This window comes from Hypoxylon trugodes, assembly GCF_022578975.1.
Source record: "Hypoxylon trugodes strain CBS 135444 unplaced genomic scaffold F4822scaffold_4, whole genome shotgun sequence".
NCBI classification, from domain to species: domain Eukaryota; kingdom Fungi; phylum Ascomycota; class Sordariomycetes; order Xylariales; family Hypoxylaceae; genus Hypoxylon; species Hypoxylon trugodes.
Window position 1 is genome coordinate 3,634,187 of NW_026250019.1, and position 20,825 is coordinate 3,655,011.

Here is a 20,825-nt window from a genome sequence, read left to right on the forward strand (position 1 = left end):
TCCCTGGATTAAACATTTCCTTCCCTTACGTCACAATTTCAACTACAAGTTGCTATTACCACGGTCGAATAAGCGTAGGCGCGTTTGCCTTAGTTGTTGACGTCTTACGCTAATACTTTCAGTGACAGGGTATGTAAGACCCTAAGTCTGATCCATGGTTTCGGGAATCCAGGTGGTCTCGAGGACCTGCAGAAAGACGTTGCGTTGACTCGGGTCCCCTGATCCAGTATAATCTAGGGACTTCCACCAGTTAGTGCTCTAACTAAACTGCACTCAAAACTGAAGTAGACATGCATATCGAGGTAAGCATGCGCTTATACAATATCAATCAAATAATTCTACCAGAAGCAGAACTCTTGAGCAAATATATAAGCGATCTTCAATTTATCGTAGGAGTTGAATTGAAAATACTAAGCATCAAGCCGCCGACCAAAGCCTCACGACATATGAGACCATATGCCTACATGTACCTATTCCCTCTGTTGCGCACCCTGGGATCTCTCGACGAACTCAGAACCAGAACCCCTCCGGTATGGATTGTAACCAGCGTCGAAATATCTGTCTGTTAAGAGGCTGTGAAGACAAATACGATTGGGGGTCGATCCCTAGTTTTCGAACAATGTACTTCGTATATTCCGCAAAATGTGTTAATGCGTGCACAATATCCTCCTGGCCCTTATCCGTTAACTTAACCCACTTCCCACATAGCTCATCCTCTTCGTAGTCTTGCCTATGTTCTTTGTCGGGAGGGACATATACAAACCTAAGACCGGAGAATATCGGCAAATCCTTAATAATATCCGCCGCATAAGCATGCATCACCAACCAGCGTAACGTATAGTGATCTAGCCTTTTGGGGTTCTTCTTAATCGTGTTCATCTTGTGTAATACGAAATTGAAATAGTTGCGTCCCAATGAAAGATCTTTTTCCGCGTTGAGGGCATAATCAGATATTCCCTGGGGGAATGAATCCACGCTGAATACGTTTCTTGGTGGGACCAGGTCTTCGTATTTTGGAAGTTGGAGGCCATATGGGTATTCCTTTTCCAGCATCCTTTCCTTTGATACTGCCATGCGGGGGGGGGTTAGTAGGCACTGTCCTCCGTACGACAAATGCACTATGTCAGTATCAACCAAAAAGAAAAAGGCGGGGGGGAGGAAAGACGCACATGAAAAGATCTCATGCAATCACGTCAAATCCGAATCAAAGCAGTGTCCATAAAATAGTTCTATTGGTGATACGCCTTTCAATGCGTCGCCAAAGAGTCTCACAATTACTGCAGGGGAATCCCCCCGAACACTAAACCCATCTTAGTATAAGCTTGGTGCCCGCGACGATACCTGGGTGGATATGCTGAACGTACATTGAGATGTTGGTCTTGACATCGTAGACAAGTCCTAGTGTCGAGTTTGTCCTGTTTTAATACTCTCTTACGCCGTCTTTTCGCCGGTTGCGGACTCTTAGAGACTTGGAAAACAGAAAAGCCCACTTTGGGGGCACCGATGCTGGCAGTCACCTTGTCTAGTTCCGAGTCGGGCGTCAGTCTCCTTTTGTTGCGTAGTGTGCATGGAGGCCCTTGAACATTGTGACCCCGCGTTGTATATTGGTTATCTGTCACTGGGCTATCTTCGGAGCGCTGGATGCAAGGTAATTTTGGTGCGATGGGTCGGCACGGCCGATGCTGCAGTTGGGTGGTTACTTCCTTTCGTGACTCCGTCGCTGGAGGCGTTGTGAAGTCTTTACTGGGCAAGAAGATAGTATCTAACGAACTGTCAAGTCTTGTGTGCTGAGACCGGAGGGTACACACGGTCGCGGATGTGGCATCCTCAAATAAATTTGACGGCGAATGTATAACACCTATTTCGGTGGCCTGGTCCGAGAATAGCCCCATTTCTGCCGTGACTGGCTGACCATCACTTAAGAAGTGCCAATCCGAGCCCAAGTCCAAGTCGAAGGCGGAATCTATGGCACACGGGGTTGGATCCGTATTGGATAGCTCGTTCGGAGGTGCATTCTCGGGCATTGGAAGCAGCCACGGGGGCTGCTCAAGGAGCGCTCGTTCATCATGCGGCTTAGCGGCGGAAGAGTAATTCATGGATGCTATCAAGTTGCCAGATGACATGTTTTCGGGCAAGTCCATAGTTGGATGGAATTCCTGGGCTTTGGGGTTTTCAGGAGCGGCATCCCATTGAACTGGTGTATAGGGTTCGAACACAATGTCTGTAAATGTACCTGATTCCATGGTCTTAATTTGAATATGACTGGGGAAAGGATGATCAAGCTTTCCTCTGGCAATGATGGAGTCCCGAACAGTTGAACCGAACACGTTAGATGGTAGCCACAACTAGTGAAGGTGCCTAGGTATGTAACATTCAGTCTGACGCGATCGATGTGATTATAGAGAAGAAGAGGATGTAATAGCGTCAATGGAGTAGGAGTGAGTCTGATTAGAACGAATTAGGGCTCTTATATATTGGCGTAAATGGTGGCAGGGTGGGCATGCAAACTTTAGGACTTAGCCAATGAATATACGGTTCCAAGTTCCGGTCGTCTTTTTTATCTACTCCTGTTGAGAAATTGTAGTTTACTGGCCGAAGGAGCTGGCCAGTAAACTTGAAGGCCAGCCTCCGGTTCCTAGATTGGGAGTTTCCGGTCGAGCATGTTGCTATGAGTGGTCTTTTGATGCGCAGCTCGAAACCGCCAAGTTGGGATCAAGAATATCTTGAATATATCAATATATGATATATATTCTAGCACGAGATGGCTTTAGGTATTCTTTGCATCGCGTTCAATTTTGATCTTTGGAAATAAGAAGATTCGATTCCGGAAGTTTTGGCCCTTTATTGTGTTATCCATCTGTTCAAACATGACGTCCGCTGGCGCTACAGAAGATGGTACATGGCCAAATTCGACCATAATTGGCTTGGTCACTTTGATTTTCACTATTGTCGTGGTGTTAATTGAACGGACTCTCCATAAATGTTGGACTAGAACAGGTAATCCACTTACATCATGTCTAGATCTAACATACCACGAGATCCTAATCATATTCATTGAAGTCGCGCAGCCCGTTGAGCAGCAAAATACGCAATGTGGTGCTGGGCATGACATAGAATTGGGACAAACAATAGGTAAGTGATTAATAAACCACAAATTGATTGTCTTTGCAAATCGACCTGCCAAAATAAGTCTAATTTGCTAAGTAGGTGCTTCGGAATTTACGAGCGAATTGGCTTGAGACTTGGCGAGCGGGCGGGCGGACGTCGGTCGGGACATCAAGCAGTGCATTTAGCTCAGTGAACAATTATATGGAACTGGCGCACGGTAGTACGACCTAGATGTGAGAGAAAGCTTAGGATAGACCCTCGTTGAATTAGAAATACCTAGATGCAGGTTATAAGCAATTGAGTGCTATGAATTGTCCAGTTTGCGGTATTAGAACCTTGGAATGTTAAGTTACAGAGCAAAGGCCAGGGTGCCAGGCTTTCGGGTGTGATGTCATGGGTGGGGCGTTACCAACCTCCCCAAATTCACAATTTAGAACATTTTACCCTCTCTATCCTTCGTCCCCTATGAATGTACACGTATATGAGTAACAGACTCCCAACTCCTTTAATGTCTTTACCTTTCGTAATTGTATCCTCATTTGCAATTCCTAAAGAGAATTTCCGAAGCTAGAGCTTATTATCCATCGCAGAATGCTTCTCGGGTTGTTTGAATGCAATCAAGTATTCGTGCTTAGGGGTCCATACCACCAGTGCTATTTCAACTAGATAATATGAAGTATTTGGACGCCGGTAAGCATATATAGGCTAAAGATTCACCTATTCCGTCGCTTTCGTCGCGTTGGTTCCTGCAAACGATGACGGGTCCGGGTCCCGTTGGCTAACAGTCTTAATTCAAGAGAATTCGGAGTGGAGTTGGAAACATCTTGGCGCGGTGTTCGCACAACTCGGGTTTGCCTCGAATTTCTTACCACCACCACCACAAGATCTTGGTAGCACTGATGTTGATTGAAGAGAGGCGACCCATAACTTACTAAGGCCACTCTATTATACGTTAGCAATTATTATATCGGCTTTGCGTCCCGTCAACCATCTATTCACTGACCTAATAACGGTATTATTATTTCGGCCCGAAAGATCAGACAACATCTTGAGTAACCTTGATGGCCAGAATCGCCGCAGGTCCTCAGATTGGCATAATACTTCGATATCGACTATAATATAAAGTAACGGGATACCTTCGAGGACTGACGCGAGTATGTTAGCCCACTCGTCTTCGGTCTCCGCCGTTTGGCATGGTCTAAGACGCAAGCTCAAGGTCTCGTCGTTTTGGGTTCTGTTATTGAGGTGAATAGCCTGAGCAGTAAGATATTTGAGAAGGCTGACTGTGGACACGTCACTTGCGGTGGCCTCTCCGTTCGGAAGCATTGTTTTCAGGGCCCAGATGACTGGGATCTTGGCCTCTTGGAGAATCGCGATGGATCGAGCACAGAAGTCCCTAATGTAAAATCGCGACCCCCCTGTCCCTTTCACCATCACCAGGGATGACCTACGGAAACTATTCCAGTCTTGAATCTTGCCATCAAGCCAGAATGCTGGCCCCGCATTCGAGGGTCTCTGACGATGTCTGTTCGAGAGAGCCAGCGATGCTCGAAACGCCTTAATTGGGTCAGGGAGGGACGTCGAGGCAAAGTGAGCTAGGATCTGGTCGATTTGAATCTCGGGAGATGGCTGAGGAGGCCGAACTCTTGTAGCTGCTTCAATGTTTCTGTCGGCCGACATTAAAGCTTGCAGTTGGAGTAAAATTTCATGATCTTGTTTGTGCTCACGGAGTAGCTGTTTCTGGCTACGAAACAATTGTTTTTGGCCAAGAGACAGACTTTTTTGCCCACGAGTTAACTGTCTCTGTCTGCAGTATACCTTTAGAGTGGTTGCATGTATGTCCCGTTGCTCGGCGTGGCTGCTAGTATTAGCAATTTCATTCAATTCTCGGGATAGCGCGGTTATGCTCTCCAGTATATCGTTGAATCGTAATTCGAAGGGCCTCGTGACGGCATGGATCGCGTGTTTCCACCTTTTCTCCTGGTACCATTCAAGCGCGAGCATGAGGAACTTCATGACCTGGGCGTATATGGATTCGATGACATATTTGGCATGTGGGTATAGCTTCACGGTAATTTCTGCGCGGGGTAAGATGCTAGCAATATGGCTCAATCCAGCAGAAAGCTTGCAGATCAATTTTTGATGGTTCGTAACACCCTTTACATTCGATATGAGAAATCGCAGGATACATAAAATGGTTGATTTGGAAGCTCACGACAAATAGGAATTTCATAGCACCCCAAGCTAGGGCTACGTATTCTACACTTTATGAGAAACTCATATCGGGGTGATGAAAGGGGGAATATCCAACTTACCGGGATGATGGGATACCAAAACATCCATTATTCCGCTGTAAAAATGGATCTTCTCTGATATCTCAACAAGTACCTTTCGAACCTCCGAATCTCCCTTACGTGCTTCATAATGGATTTTGGCATCTAGGACTGCTTGGAGGACGGATTGAAGATTCCCATGGTTCGCATCTGTAATAGATACCCGGTCGGTTCTCTCGACGGAGAGTGCCGTCGAGAATGCTGCGAGCGCCTTCTCAAAGACTTCCCGGGCCAAACTACAACGATAGTAGATTAGCAATAAGGCTCCCTACCTAATCACAGTGTTACCTTACACTCCCTCTCCGGACTCGGTAGTAGAAAAGGAACGAAGATCTGCCATCGAAGATAATAAAAAAAATCTTTTTCTTTTTCTTTTTAGAAAAAAAAAAGATAATAAACGAAAACGCTCATAAAGAAGAACAATTCTCTTCAGTGACGTTCATTTCCCACCATGTATGTTACAGCGTCCCTCTTGATTGACATCATAATTGGTGGCCAGTTCGCCTAACATAAGCCACGCGGCTGCCTGGCTGCCCAATGCTTCTCGTCAGAGAAACCCAACACGGGATGCATAAATCCAAGAAATCTGTCTTAAAGGCTTCGAGAAGGGTCGTTCTCGATGATAGGAGGTCTTCACTATCCCTGGCATTATCAAGACAGCATCGACGAATTTTCCAACAAAAGAGTAGTCTGGACGAATCCAACGATCATCAGAACGAAAGCGAAGGCGACGGCGAGGAAATCAATAGTGAGGAAGATTGCGAAGGATCCGACGACAAGGAAGCCAAGAGCGAGGAAGACTACAAGGAAACCGACGACGGAGAACACAGCGAGAGACATAGCGAAGACGACAATAGGCCAGACCCTCACAACAAACCCGTTCACTCGTTTGGAAGGCGCGGAGCACACCTAGACTTCATACTTGGAGCAGAGCGACCGGATCAGAAGTCCGAACCGACTCAACATTTAACCCCTAAGCCTGTCAAGCCAAAGGTACATTCTGTGCAAATTACTATTTCCGACGATAGAACCCACGATAGCGAGCATCAGCGCGAAAGTCGAATATATACAGCTCTAAATCGAGATAGAAAAGTTGACAAAAACTTGGGCTTTAACCGCAGTAAGGTTAAAACTAGTGTGGGAGAAAACGAAAAGGCGAACAAAGATAAGCAACCGGGCGTTGGAAACAACGGTCTTCAACTCGGTGGCTTCGGGCCCGCTATATATCCCGGCGCTTCGCAAGATTACCAAATGCAATCGATGCTCCTCCAACAGCAGCCCCTAAAAATTTCAATGGCTGGTCTAAAATACATGACGATGGAAACGAACACAAGCATCGAAGGTCCCTCCACCTCCGGCTTGGGCGCGGCCCACGTCGGGAGTGGTGGTAGTGGTACATGCAAGGATTGTTTCCAGTCCTTCGCAAAAGTATTAGATATCCCCGAGGAATCCGCGTTGAACTTGGAGAGCCTTCAAGCGTATATCCGTGACCTTCAAGGAGTAGCACGTCATCTGCCAAAGCTCAGGTACCAGATAGTTCACCGCATAGATAACCTTAGTGGTTCCCCGCGGATGTACCTTGACCCCCCATTATGGATAGACGGCGCAAACAAGAAGAATGAAGCTTTGGTGGGAAACCTACCAATACGGGACATTCCATTTTATCTTGAGAAGAATCCAGAGGTTTGCTTCATGGTATATCGGAACTATACCAGCTCGACCAAAACCGAGAAAGACCCCGGCGATGTTGCGCCCTGCCCAGAACACCGGTCGGAAACAATCGATCTAGCTTCTGAGGATTTTACTGCTACAATGATGCAGTTTATGAATTCCCAAGGCTTTAATATCGACACTACCGAAGGCTCATCGAGGGGAAACAATCTCCGAGATAATGGATCCATTGAACTCTCAGCTCCGTATCCTGCCATCTACCACACCCGAGGAGAAACACTGAACCCTTTCCTAGAATCTCTAGGTCCCTTACAGCAGGAAAAGCTTCGATTGTTAGTCTCCTACGTTACTTCACAATATGGAGACGAATATGATGCTGTCAAGAAAATGACTGATGACGGGAAGATTATGACGCGATATCTTCCATACCTTTTCAAGCCTGGAGGCGTGGTCGTGCAGAGAACAGCCAATGAAGTAAGAGGCTTTCTGTGCAATTCCTGGGCTACCCCAGAGTTTCGCCGTTCCCCGAAGGAAACGTCGTCCAGAAAGGGAGAGGGCAGAAGGCACTATTTCATTAAAGCCCGCTGTTGGACTTTTGATGGTGTGTTTTCATGCAAGGATTCCCTCTTAGACTGGGACACCGATACGCAGAACGACTCGGTTCTGGAAGTCGAGAAGCTCAATATTTTCCCCTTAGAATACGCTAGCAAAGGCTTGAAAGCCAGGCTTCGTAATAGGGGAGAATGGTTTTGGAAGTGCCGCACAAGACACCTGGTCTCATACCATGAAGGCGGGGATCGAGAGTCACACTACTCGGGTGACGAAAGATATATGGTCGACATGGCGGTGTACCGTGAGCTACATAAACCCGAAGAGGGCAAAAACGGGTCTCGTGATCGGTTCTCAGAGAAGCCAGGCACAGATGACCTAGGTCCCGAAGCAATGAAGCAAGATAAACCCCCCACCGATGAATTCCTATACTTATTACCTACTACAATCAAGGGATTCAACTTGAGAAAGAAAAAATGGTTGGATCTGAAAGTTGACAACATATGCGAAGTAACATGGAATACAAAAGCATTCGAGAGGCTTGTTCTTAAGGAGGAAACGAAGAGATTAGTACGAGCTCTCGTCAGTGATCAGATCGAGACCGAAATGTCAACCGACCTCATCAATGGAAAAGGAAATGGTTTAATCCTATTGTTACATGGAGGGCCAGGCACAGGGAAAACCTTAACTGCCGAGAGTGTTGCTGAGATCGCGCAGAAGCCTCTATATCCCGTTACTTGCGGTGACATAGGGACGGAACCAGAAGATGTCGAAACCTACCTCGAGTCAGTTCTTCATCTCGGGAAGACTTGGGGGTGTGTGGTGCTCCTTGATGAAGCCGATGTATTCCTAGAGCAACGCAGCCTTGAAGACCTCCGTCGAAACGCCTTAGTGTCTGTGTTCCTCCGGGTACTAGAGTACTACGAAGGCATATTAGTCTTGACGAGTAACAGAGTTGGAACCTTCGACGAGGCATTTAGATCACGTATCCAGTTATCTATTGGCTACAAGAATTTGGACTACTATGATCGCATTAGGATTTGGGATAATTTTATCGCCCGCCTGGAGGAATTGAACGATGATGTAAGTCCTAGAGAGGCTAATGCTAGTAGCCGTGTAATTCCGCGGGCGAAACTAACTGGAAGTCAAAATAGGGCATTAATTATACGAGTCTAAAGGACCATGTCAAGGAGTTGGCGGAATTCAAAATGAATGGCAGGGAAATCCGGAACGCCATAACACTCGCGCGACAGTACTCCCGATGGAATCGAAAGCAACCCGGCCTAGAGAACGACGAGCTTGACTATCGTGCGATTAGATCCACAATCGAAACTGCGGCCGAATTCAACCAATATATTCAAAAAATAAACGACGGATACACTAGCGATCAGGTTGCGAAAGACCTAGGCTGGAGATGGGCAAATGATGCTACCGATTCAAATGGCGTAGATTCTCGTAGCTAGTGTGGCCTTCAGGTCTCGTCTTCTTTGTTTTTTTTTCCCTTCTGCCTTACTTGAGTACCTGCGTACCTACCTAGGTACCTAGGTAGATATTCGGCGGTACGCCCGCCATATCTATATGGAGGAATAGGTATAAAGACTACAATTACAGCGCTGGAAGCCCCTGCCGTCAACGCGGGGTAATACCTAGGTACCTAGGTAGCCATAACCTATGCTTTATAGACTTGGCACTAAACTTGGTTCTGAAGTCCGCTATGACTTAGGTGTACATTGAGTAATAAATACCCTTAAGGAAATATATTTCAATCGTAATGAGCAGAATGGGAATCATGGGCCTATAAGGCAACTAGGGATTAAGCTACCCCTAAATAGTCGAATAAATCCTTGGCGCTGAAGACACATAATGGTGAGTCTAGAGCAGTAAGCCGAGTCTCTTAATAGAGTGCCGGCCCCAATATGCCAGACTTAGGAAAAACGCGAGTTTCTTTTCCGGCGCTATGTAAGAGACATATCCATAGCCAAGAGGTTAAAGATATCCAATATGCTTATATATCCTGCACCCATGCGATCCAATAGACTCCCCCTATCATCCCTCTTAATCAAACGGTGTACAAAAAGTCAGGTTTGTCATCACCTAAAGCTTCAATCTCCTTAGCGCTCTTGCCCTCGATACGGTAATCTCGTCCTCCTTGGCGCCTCTTCTTATTCTCGATGCGAAGCAACGTGGTCATTAACAAGCTGCCGCCAAACAAGAACAACGCCATGTATGCTACCATAACCCCGTGGCCTTCGAGATATCTCGGTGGGCTGAAGTAGATGTTGGAGCTGACAATTCCGTTCAAATTACCCCAGCCGATGACAAAACCGAGGACGACACCCCTCTTGTATACACCCTCGATATTGTTTGCCATCCAACTGATAGTGTTCGAGATACAAGGGTAGATGCCCAATGCTCCGAGGAAGGTACCAGCGTACTTAACCCTAGCATCGGTAGAAGCTAGAAGCATCAAAAACCCAGCAACACCGATAAGACTAACAACGATGTTGCATAGACCACGCTGACGGGTTCTATCGGCGATAAAGCCAATAGCGATCGTAAGGACGGCTGCCGCGGCGTAAGGAGGCACGCTTAGAAGCTGAGCTCGGACTGTACTACTGCCCCAGCCTAGCTCCTGGATAATGCTGGGTAAGAAGAGCGAAAAGGCGTAAAGCGGCATGTCGCAACCCATGTAGATAACCATGCCTAGCCACATCTTCCAGTCCTTAAGACCGGCGATGAGATAACTCATCTTCCATTCCTCGTGCTCAGCTGAAGACTGTTGGTCGAGTTTCAACCGACGGACTACGCGAACGCGATCGGCGTCTGAAAGGAACTTGGCTTGGTCGGGGAAGTCGTGTACCATCCAGAAAGACGCAAAACCGAACACTATAGTTAGCAGGCCTTCTAGTATGAAAATCCATGCCCAACCAGGTCGGTTTCCTATGCCGTCCATCAGTTCTATTGCGGCGGCGAGGAGTCCACCAAATGAGCCGGAGACCGCGGCTGCGGAGAAGAAGATCGCCTGTAGTATATTAGCGACATAGGAATAGTGTATGAGAAAGGAGACAAAAGCTTACAGCACGAACACCAAACTCCGAACGCTTATACCAACACGAAAGATAGTAGTTGATACCGGGAAATAGGCCGGCTTCCGCAAGACCAAGAAACCAACGCGCGGCTAGGACGCCGGAGTAGTTATAGACGAATCCCATGCCCGTCATGGAAGCACCCCAAAGTATCCTTTAGGTATTACGGTGTTAGTGTCGAGGTCTTGTAATTGCAATTGCGGAACTTACATGATAATTGGGATGAACACGGACGGCCGGAGCCTCTTGAGCAGGACATTGGTCACTGGCTCGAAGACAGAGTACGATATGAAGAAAATGGTCAACGTCATATTGTACTGTCCTGGTAGCTGCAAGTGCAGGTCTTCCGGAAAACGCGCGACTTTCGCATTGCCGATGTTGGTACGATCTAAGAAGGCTAGAAGGTAGAGGATACAGAGCTAGATACATTAGAATATCAGTTATATGAGAGGTGAATCACAACATGAATCATTCGCATACCCAAGGTATGAGTATCCAATCGAGTTTCCAAATTAACTTGCGATCCTGATTGAGTTGTTAGCCATTGTGAAAAAGCTTCAGCGAATCTAGTGGCGCCCATTTAGTTACGGTAGCGCCAAGGTGGTAATGCTCACAATCTTGTCTTTCTCCTCCTGGCTTAGATGAGCGTCGGGATCAGGTGGTAAATCTGAGATACCTTCGACATTGTTCTCATCCTGAGAATCATGCGAAGCAGAATGCTTCTCAACGTCACTCATGATGCCTCGAAGTCGCGCGAGCGGTCGTCGGAATTAAAACTATTTTGACGGGAGCTAAGTTTTTTGAGCGTTGGGAGGCTGGCTAAATAAAAACACGCGGAAGACGTAATAATGTCCGAAGCAGATACTAGCGTACTAAGTATCCCTCGCTCATCAACTCGGATTTAGCACGATGAACAGCCAGTGCAGTCAATCGGACTAAGATAGTATATAGGAGGCTGAGCGCAATGGACCCGGTGAAGTGGTAAAGGACCGAAGGGATAACAATGAAAGAAATGCGGCGAAAGAAGGGAGGGTGAGGTAGATTGGGAGATCAAAGCATCACGGGGTGTGGAAATTTCGTAGGTATAGGTGTAGCTATATGCGGGTTCGGGCGAAGATGAAGATTCCTGCTTAGTACAGCGCACGGTAGGCGTTACTAGCCTGGGTTATAACATTCGTCGCAGGGCTACCTAGGTACTTAAGAAATAGTCAAGTTGAAAGATGGGGGAGGTAGGTCAGGTAGTAGTAGGCGAAGAACAAGGGGGTGGGAGAGGACCAGAAGGATCGGCAGTTTATAAATTGGGGACATGGGGATGGATGGACACGCATCTCAAGGACGGGTGTAATAACCGGCTTACCAGTTTACGTGTGCATTAGAAGATGCATGTGCTATCGTACAAGCTGAAGCACATATCGGCGAAGCAGATGAAGGATTGCCCAATCCAGTAGCCCAGAGGCAATGTCAACGACAGCCTGCCTTATCCTATACCTAGTTAATTATCGGTACGAGATGAATTGAACCTCCTTGCGTACCCATATCACACTAGGGAGGCGAGAAAGGCCAATGTAGATGAATACTTGACCCATAAGCTCGGGCCTTGCCTAATAGCGTATCCAGCTCAATGGAATGCGGCGACACGTTTTGCTAACGGCTGCCGTTATTTACTTCCCATTGTCGGTAAATATTTGCTTGTTTAGTTATATAGATTTGGAATGAAGGAATATTGAGAAGGGCTGCCCAGTACCAAGACGTAGTATGGTACTATCCAACTTGGCTACAACCAAGATGAAAAAAAAAAAGAGACGATGGAGTCTAGCGGCACAGCAGGTAATTCCAGAAGCTGGGCAATAGCGGTATTGCACTTTGGGGAAATGATCAATGACCAATCATGGCTGAGACATGGCGTTGAACCCCTGTTATGCGCTTTTACGAATAGGGCTTACGCTCGGTAGGGGGTGTACTAAGAGGGGAAAGAAAAGCTTAGACTCTCTCACTAATGCTGCTCCATGCCGTATGAAGCTCCTAGAGAAGCTTATTAGTAGGTTACTAAGTCGAGATCGCCAGCTTCGTTGCGAATATCTGTATATCTCTACGTGGATATCGTGGAGTTGTTAGATCTCATCCTTGATGCTGTCACGTACATTACCAGATGAAGTCGTTGAACGGTACACGAAGTCGGAAGGGGATATATTCTGTGCTTGTAAAACCGCTAGAGCCTTGTTGTACCTCAACCTCGCATAGTGAAAGGTTGAGGCGAAGTTGTTAATTTGTCTTGATATCCTCGGTTAACATCGACAGATCCATCATCGAAAGCGACAACTTCTCGTCGTACTTGGCGGATTGTTCCTATTGAGGGGTCAAACTCGAACATCTTAGCCGTGACGATATGTTTAAAGTAGAATTTTTCGGCTCTGGGAACCTTAGCCGCACGAAGCAAAGGTATAGTTTCTTCCGTTGCGCCCAGCTAGTAAGCCCAGCTGGTAACGCCGGATGGCACACCATTACACGAATCTCATACTACTTCTTGACGTGTTTCAACTTCGGTGTTCCACCGTCATATGCTGTGCGTATAGGTCTCTTGTACTATCTATCACCAAGTGATTGTTGCTAGAATCGTAACCCTGCCTCCGTGACCGTTGTGCTAGAGAAAAATATCAAGACGTGTTAACCAATTCTACTTCGTCCTCATTCCGTTGGATGTTAGCGAATAATTCCGTTAAAATGTTTCTCATAGGGTTGCATTGGTATAGTGGATATCGCCTCGAGGTTGTGTTGCCGAATATAGAAAGCTCATGTTGAATAGCACGTGTATGATAGAGACTAGCATTAAAACATCGTTGTCGCATTTCGGCGCTTGAACAAAACGATGTCATTCGGAATTGTCGGTCTTTTTTATCCACGAGACTGACTAATACACTTGCTGCTAGGCGAGTTACCCCGCATACAGCAGGGAAGCTTCAATGGGGTTTGGCCCACCAGGTCCCGCCCGCTTCAAGGGAACTACTTCCCCCCACCTCAGTAACTCCACTAAGTTCATGACGCTGCGCGTGTTGGAAGTAACAAGGTACACTAGAAGGTAATCGCGATCAAATTATAGTGAATTCTTATTTCCTAAATTGAAACGTAAACCGAACAACTTCTTTTGTTGGGAATGTCTCCTTCAATCATCAACCACCATCAATTAGAATTACTGTATACTCCGACCCTCCCACGCTAATGCTATTCCGAACTAGTGAGTCTTGAATGAAACGACGGTTCTAGACAAACTACCGATTTTTATAGAATACCTAGAAAGGTATACGAAATTAAGAAGTCAAGGAATAAGGACGGCGCGGTCGCCGTGCCACTTGATTGCTTTATGGTATCTAGTATCACCGACTTCAAAAACGTCTTCCAGTTATTTCCATGACAGTTTCATTTCCGGGCATAGTACTCAGCCCTGTATGACAACAGCAAACCCACGCGACAACGTTCCCTCAATTTTACAGCATCATAGTTCCAGATCCTCGGACTCTATCACAATGCTTCTGTAACACAATTTCATATCACTTCAGCTGACGTATCCTCATACGAGTCCCCATTTTTGGTTTTTGGGAACCAACACGTCCCTGGATATACCATGTTTGACACGTCTTTCAATAAGGGATGTGATGTAGCACAGGCCGAAACTAATGCAGCTTCCCTTCCAGATATCCATTTCTCTACCAAGGACGGATTGGCCGAACTCGTGAATACGCGTCTAAAATGACCTCCGATGTCCAGAAAGAAGGAAAAGAGTTAAGATCCACGAAAGGAGAATGAAGATTCGTTCTTTGTAATAGCTTATCCAATGCTGCCCGCCTCCCTGCGTACCTATCTAGGTAAATCAGGCGCCCACAGGAGAATAGTCGACCCGCCGTCTTAATAGCTGAGAAATCATCGCTTCTGTAGGTAGAACATCTATTCACTAGGGCGTAACGAGTCGGACTTATCGAAGGGCGAGCTAACGTCGAGTATCTCATATGATTACTTCAGGCCAAACCCTGCCAATTGCGCCGCACTTAGATGTTAACTGAATGCTTTTGAAGTTTCACATGAAAATTCCAGGTGCCTACCGAATCGTTTCGGATAGAGATTTAGCGGTACTAAACGCGGCTTGTCTAGGGAGTTCGTTAATATCGGGCTTTTCATACATGTCCGTCTCATTGCTTTCTTACAATACGTAAGGAAAACCCCTGGCACTCGCCATGTACAACTACAATCCCCCCTGAGAAAATTAATCAGAGTACACCTGACTTCATCTGGACATCCTTACAGCAGCAGAGTGGGTAAGCTGGCGGGAACATGCCTAAATTTGCATACCCGTTAATTGGGAGCAGCTGTGCTTTAATAAGCACGTGTAGGTTGTGCGGGATCCGGAAGCATCCGCAGAACTGCTCAAAAGCCAAGGACTTTATTCCAGCCGACTGGATGTTTGCTTCTTTTATGTTGCGCCCCGCTACTATTCGGAGTGGGCTAAATGACGAACCTTCAGGTTTAATGCAGCGATAGGAGAATGGAAAGTTGCAGGAAGGGGACCATACGATGATATGGCACGATCGATTTCGTGTTTTCGGCGGGTCCGCTCCGACCGGTATAAAATGTCGCGATGGTATACCAAAAACGTATTCGGTACGGAGGCAAGTTCGAGAATACCGCCATAGAAATTTCGGTCCCGATCTCGAATTAATTTAGGAGCGGAACCGAAGCATGGTCAACACGCCTTGGTGAGATGTCTCGGGTCGCATCAGAGAATGCAGATACCCGTCTTTTTGATGCCTAGCGGTCGAGGCTCCCGCCGACTTGCCGACAAGTATGCCGCACCTAGTGGCGAACTATCGGGCCCCTGCTCAGAACAGTATTTGATACGAGGTTCGGATTCTCTCCCCTTCAAGACGAAGAATACTATATAGCCGGGAACACCCGAGCGCCTCCTAACCCTTTCGAAATTTGGACACTGAGGAACTTTTCATCGTACAGGGGGAGAGCCTTATCGGTTGATACGTTCGTCGCTGGTAATCGTCAAGAAAGTGCTGGGTTTTTTGGTTTTTTTTTAAAAAAAAAAAAAAAAAAAAAGTAAATCTTATTACTTGTCACGTACCTAGCCTCATTGCTGTAATCTCACGGCTAGCGCTTCATTAGTCCTAGTTTCCTTCCGAAAAGACTAGGCACCTATTTTTGTTAATGGGTAAGCCCTGTATTAATGACCTACCTCACAAAATCGATTGGTTAGATGCGCTTTATTTGGCGTTTTGCAAATTTCCACCGATCATGTATTTTGCTTTTGTGGGGGGTAAGGTGATACGAGACCTGCAAGCCTGTTCTAGAGTAGCCTGCCCTCTAAAACCGAGATCAGAGGCTCCTGTTTATTGAGCGATATAAATCATAGTAGCATTCATTGCGGTTTTACGCCCAAGAGCGTCCATTATCTAGGGATTCCAGGATACGGTTCACGTAAAAGAGAAAGAGTAATAGGGGCTCGACTAGTGGACCTAGAAAATGGTTAAAATTCGGGTTATTGCGATTGCGTCAATCCTAGCTCTATTTCCATTTTAGTACCTCAGACGCTTCCTCTTATTTCCAGTCTCATCACAACTAGTGCTGACTGCGATGAGTCGAAAATTCCCAATTGTTGAAGCATTTTAAAGCTATGAGTAGATCCAGTTATTAAACTGACGATTTCTGCAAAATCGAGTCGTTGTCGCGTCCGTGCATCTCGGCCATCTTCCGTTGGAGACATATCTCTCGATTTTACGGCACTTCCCGGGTCCCGGCCGTTGGAAGTATGGCCAAGAGCGTCTGTATAGTGGGTAGGATAGTCTACACCAAATTCTTCAACGGCCAAACTCTCGATTAACACATATCTTAGGTGCCGGCCCTTCTGGTCTTGTAGCCGCGAAGACATTATTACACGATGTCCCCGCAGGCTCATTCAAGGTTACCCTCTTTGAAGCCCAATACCGAATTGGAGGATTATGGCCTACAAACAAGGATGATACTGGTGGTCTTGTACATCCGCTCATGGTAACGAACCAGAGTAGACATACTGTTCAATTCAGCGATCTCGCCTGGCAGGACTCCGATCTCCAATTTCCTAAGGCGTGGCAAGTTGGCCGATATCTAGAACGATATCTGGAGGAGTATGGGGGTGCTGATATACGGCTTGACCATAAAGTCGTGAAAACCGACTTAAATAGTGATGGTTCGTGGGAGGTACAAGTAGAATCTGATGGCAAGACCGAGACTTCTACATTTGATTACTTACTGGTGTCTACTGGATTCTTTGGGGGGCCGATATGGCCGGATAACATACCGACAGAAGCGGACGTGCCAATAATTCATAGCAGCAGGTACCGGGATATCAAAGACCTTATACCGGACTCAAACCGACGAGGAAGCAAGATTCTTATTGTTGGTGGGCAAATGTCCGGTCTTGAAATTGCTGCGACGATTGCGACGCATCTATCATCCGCTACTCACTCCCCGGGTGAAAAGATCATCCAAGAGCCGGAGAAGTACTCGATACACCATATAGCCCACCGGCCAGCATGGGTCTTCCCGCTTCTCACATCTCCAAAGGTATGTTAACGACATTGCTTTAATGTTGGAAACAAATGCTGACCATCATATAGCCGGCTGCGTCAGCGCCCTCATTCCTCCCTTGCGATTTACCTTCATACAATCTAGCTCTTCGGCCTCAACCCCTGACCAATAGCCAAGGTCACATAAGCGTTGAGGGAGCCCGCATCTTCAACACCATATACCAATCCGCGTTAGGTACCGACCAATCCGGATTCTCGCCAGAGACAAAGATCGCGGGCGATCAATTAGAGGACCAACCATTCGTGACTATGAGTTCATGGTATATGGACTTTGTACGGTCGGGTCTAATCAAGATCAGTAGAGGGAAATTATCCTCGCTTTCAGGAAACGTGGCTACTATTTTTTCGCCGAGCAACGAGCAAATTTCCGACGTCGCCGCCGTGGTTGTAGCGACTGGTTTCGATCCGTCCCCATCGCTTTCCTTCCTCCCACCGTCAGTCCTCGAAACTATTTCCCACTCCCCTCCACACCCTAACCTTCCCGTCGCACTTGCCTTCCACGGCACACACCACTCGGATTTACCTACCCTAGGCTTCGTCGGCATGTACCGCTCACCCTACTGGGGTGTCATGGAAATGCAAGCACGCCTCGTCGCTCGTTTATGGACACCCGGCAGCGACCACACCCCCTCTTTACGGCAAGCTCTCGCGGACGACGATAGTATCGCCCGCACAATATCTCTACGCGATGACCCTCGTGTTTCGCAGTTTCCTATGGGTGACTACCCTTTTCTAATGCAAGACTTCGCACGCGCCCTCGACATCTCAATAACACCCCCACTTAGTGATACACCAATTCTCGCCAACGGTAAACCCATGGATATCCTAACACCAGCACGGTATTCCGTCCCAGCCGCCGCGACCGCGACCAACACCATTGCCCAAAAACGCGCCGACGAAGTCACGAAAAACCTACGCGCGACACACGATACAGCCATAGCAGGCCTCTCCCGCGGGCGTTTCGTCGCAGGCGCCGTATTCCGATCTCTCCTCGGAACATGGCATCTCGACCGAACCCTAACCTCGCGCCTCCCCTCCCATCCTAGCGGGCGTTTCATAGGTACCGCGCGCTTCGAGCTTCGCGAGGGGACTAGTGACGGACGTCCACATTCCCACGGGTACTCAGTCGAGGACCCAGGGCTTGAATACTTATATATCGAGGACGGAACGTTTACCGCGCGGGATAACCCAGCTTTATCGTTCCGCGCTACAAGGCGGTATGTATACCGCTACGACGAGCGGGGTGATCGATTAAGTGTGTGGTTTGCGCGGACGGATGATCCGAGTAGAGCGGATTATTTGTTCCATGAATTGGAATTTTTAACTCCTACTAACGACGAGGACAGCGATACGGGAGCAGCGGTGGAGAAAGGGAAGGAGAAAAAGAGGGGTTGGTTGGCTACGGCGAGTCATCTCTGTATTGAGGATTTGTATGATGTGCATTATGAGTTCGGGTTTAATGCGGTGAATTTGAGGGATTGGAGGTTGGGATATACGGTTAATGGACCGAAGAAGGATTACACTATTGAGGGTGTATATACGAGGCCTTGATTTTGGTGGCAGCGAGGAGTTTATATTGGAGGGGACGAGGGATAGCATTTGCGGTTGGCTAGAATAGAGATAATATGAGATTGAGTGCATATGACTGCGGCGTAGTATCGGTATTCATAAGATCTCACTACATCTATTCGTAGCTAGAAAAACCACCTAGCTAAGCTACATGTGTCTTCCAGACATAAAGCTATGGTATACATATAAGTTAAGGTTACTTACCCACCATCACTCACCTATGGTATGATACCTAGAACGTCAACTTCAAATCCGTATCGGGATGGACTCTCTCCTTGCTGGCGCCAATCCTATCTTATCCTGAACAAGTGCATTCTGACAGCTCTCCTGGCGCAAGAAGCTACCTAGATTGCGAATAGTACCGTCGGCAATCTCGCGCAGCGCCTCTTCCGTAAAGAAGGCTTGGTGACCGCACACGAGTACGTTGTGAAAGGTAGTCAAGCGCATAAGCTCATCATCATCGATGATATGACCCGAATGATCATTATAGAAAAGCGCACCCTCGCCTTCATATACATCCAGTGCTAACCCGCCTAGGTGTTTGCTCTTAAGCGCCGCGATAACAGCTTTCGTCTTTATAAGACCGCCTCGTGATGTATTGACTAGCATCGCTCCTTTCTTCATCTTGGATAGTGTCTCATCGTTGACAATGTGCCGCGTCTTGTCCGTCAGAGGGCAGTGTAGGCTAACAAAGTCGCTCTCGGACAATAGGGTATCGAGGTCTGTGTATTCGCCGTATTTCTCGAAGTCGTCGTTTGGGAAGAGGTCGTAGGCTAGTAGGCGACAACCAAAACCATGCATTATGCGAGCCAAAGCTACGCCAATGCGGCCCGTGCCGAGTACACCAACGGTCTTGCCATGTAAGGTGCGGCCAAGCAAGCCTTGAAGGCTGAAATTGCCCTCACGAACACGATTATAAGCACGATGGGTATTGCGATTCAAAGTCTGTATCTGCGCGACGGCGAATTCGGCAACGGCTTCGGGGGAGTACGACGGAACATTAGCGACGAAGAGGCCTAGGCGTTGCGCCGCCTGTAAATCGACGTTATTGTACCCCGCGCATCGTAGCAGTATGGCGCGAACACCGCTAGCGTGTAACGATTCGAGAACTGGGGCACCGAGATCGTCGTTTACGAATACGCAGATTGCGCTCGCGCCTTTGGCTAGGGAAACAGTTTCGAGGGATAGAGCGAATTCGTGGTGGATTATTTCGGCTTCGATGTTGAGCTCGGTCGCTCGGGTATTTGTTAGGTACGTTTTGTCGTAGGGTTTGGCGGAGAAGACGGCGAGCTGCATGGTGGCTGCGAGAAGGAGGGGTGTTGATATTGCTTCGGGAGTTCTTATACGAGTGATGATAGAATTGGTGGGTAATTGTTGCAATTTCAACTACCTAGGTAGCTATTGAATGTTGATAGATTAGTTTGCTTATACAAAATAGAAACCTGATTCTTAGGAGCGATCATTATGCCGTCAAACGTTTATTTCATGCAACGGATCTTGGAACGGTTTGTCTAAGTCGATTCCTCATCTTGGCAGCTGAAGTTCCACAACCTTGATGACTCAAGAATGGTGCATAAGAGTAACGCGTTGATGCCTTATTGTGGCTTTTAATCAATATGCGGAAACAAGCATATATAATTTCGTCCATTGAAGCGGTCAACATCCGATCTTTGATAATTGTTCTTGTAAGTTGGAAGGTTGGAACAGATCGAGACACAGCGGGATTAATTGAAGATATGCACATATGGAATAGTTATACGCACCTAATACGTACCTATTATTAATATAAAACTATTCCAGAAGGGCATATTCATGTAAAGTACAGGTTTCACTTAAACATACTAGACTTATTCTCGTAAGCTTCCAATATCTTAATATTACAGATGCGA

The 20,825-nt window shown here is 47.1% G+C and overlaps 7 protein-coding genes across 7 annotated transcripts; 2 read left to right on the forward strand and 5 right to left on the reverse strand.

Moving 5' to 3' along the window:
- Positions 1-245: 245 nt before the first annotated feature.
- Positions 246-1,433, reverse strand: F4822DRAFT_233441 (uncharacterized protein). The gene is made up of 3 exons (XM_051454176.1): positions 1,361-1,433; positions 1,170-1,300; positions 246-1,095 (listed from the first exon to the last, which is right to left on the reverse strand). Exons 2-3 carry the CDS (start codon positions 1,182-1,184, stop codon positions 511-513), a joined length of 600 nt encoding a protein of 199 aa, XP_051316119.1. The 5' UTR covers positions 1,185-1,300; positions 1,361-1,433; the 3' UTR covers positions 246-510.
- F4822DRAFT_233394 (uncharacterized protein) lies at positions 1,118-2,603 on the reverse strand. The gene is made up of 3 exons (XM_051454174.1): positions 2,509-2,603; positions 1,365-2,444; positions 1,118-1,300 (listed from the first exon to the last, which is right to left on the reverse strand). Exons 2-3 carry the CDS (start codon positions 2,241-2,243, stop codon positions 1,205-1,207), a joined length of 975 nt encoding a protein of 324 aa, XP_051316120.1. The 5' UTR covers positions 2,244-2,444; positions 2,509-2,603; the 3' UTR covers positions 1,118-1,204.
- A 594-nt stretch (positions 2,604-3,197) lies between these two features.
- Positions 3,198-5,899, reverse strand: F4822DRAFT_233452 (uncharacterized protein). The gene is made up of 5 exons (XM_051454177.1): positions 5,735-5,899; positions 5,424-5,677; positions 5,324-5,367; positions 4,112-5,265; positions 3,198-4,050 (listed from the first exon to the last, which is right to left on the reverse strand). The coding sequence occupies exons 1-5, from the start codon at positions 5,779-5,781 to the stop codon at positions 3,822-3,824; spliced, it is 1,728 nt and encodes a 575-aa protein (XP_051316121.1). The 5' UTR covers positions 5,782-5,899; the 3' UTR covers positions 3,198-3,821.
- On the forward strand, positions 5,803-9,422 carry F4822DRAFT_233403 (uncharacterized protein). Its single transcript, XM_051454175.1, has 2 exons — positions 5,803-8,744; positions 8,816-9,422. Exons 1-2 carry the CDS (start codon positions 5,979-5,981, stop codon positions 9,122-9,124), a joined length of 3,075 nt encoding a protein of 1,024 aa, XP_051316122.1. The 5' UTR covers positions 5,803-5,978; the 3' UTR covers positions 9,125-9,422.
- A 66-nt stretch (positions 9,423-9,488) lies between these two features.
- Positions 9,489-11,964, reverse strand: F4822DRAFT_233383 (MFS general substrate transporter). The gene is made up of 5 exons (XM_051454173.1): positions 11,362-11,964; positions 11,228-11,272; positions 10,958-11,166; positions 10,739-10,901; positions 9,489-10,683 (listed from the first exon to the last, which is right to left on the reverse strand). Exons 1-5 carry the CDS (start codon positions 11,482-11,484, stop codon positions 9,721-9,723), a joined length of 1,503 nt encoding a protein of 500 aa, XP_051316123.1. The 5' UTR covers positions 11,485-11,964; the 3' UTR covers positions 9,489-9,720.
- A 4,498-nt stretch (positions 11,965-16,462) lies between these two features.
- Positions 16,463-19,050, forward strand: F4822DRAFT_233511 (FAD/NAD(P)-binding domain-containing protein). The gene is made up of 2 exons (XM_051454178.1): positions 16,463-17,344; positions 17,398-19,050. Exons 1-2 carry the CDS (start codon positions 16,787-16,789, stop codon positions 18,916-18,918), a joined length of 2,079 nt encoding a protein of 692 aa, XP_051316124.1. The 5' UTR covers positions 16,463-16,786; the 3' UTR covers positions 18,919-19,050.
- Positions 19,051-20,326, reverse strand: F4822DRAFT_233512 (putative D-lactate dehydrogenase). The gene has a single exon (XM_051454179.1). It carries the CDS (start codon positions 20,230-20,232, stop codon positions 19,183-19,185), a length of 1,050 nt encoding a protein of 349 aa, XP_051316125.1. The 5' UTR covers positions 20,233-20,326; the 3' UTR covers positions 19,051-19,182.
- Between the last annotated feature and the right edge of the window lie 499 nt (positions 20,327-20,825).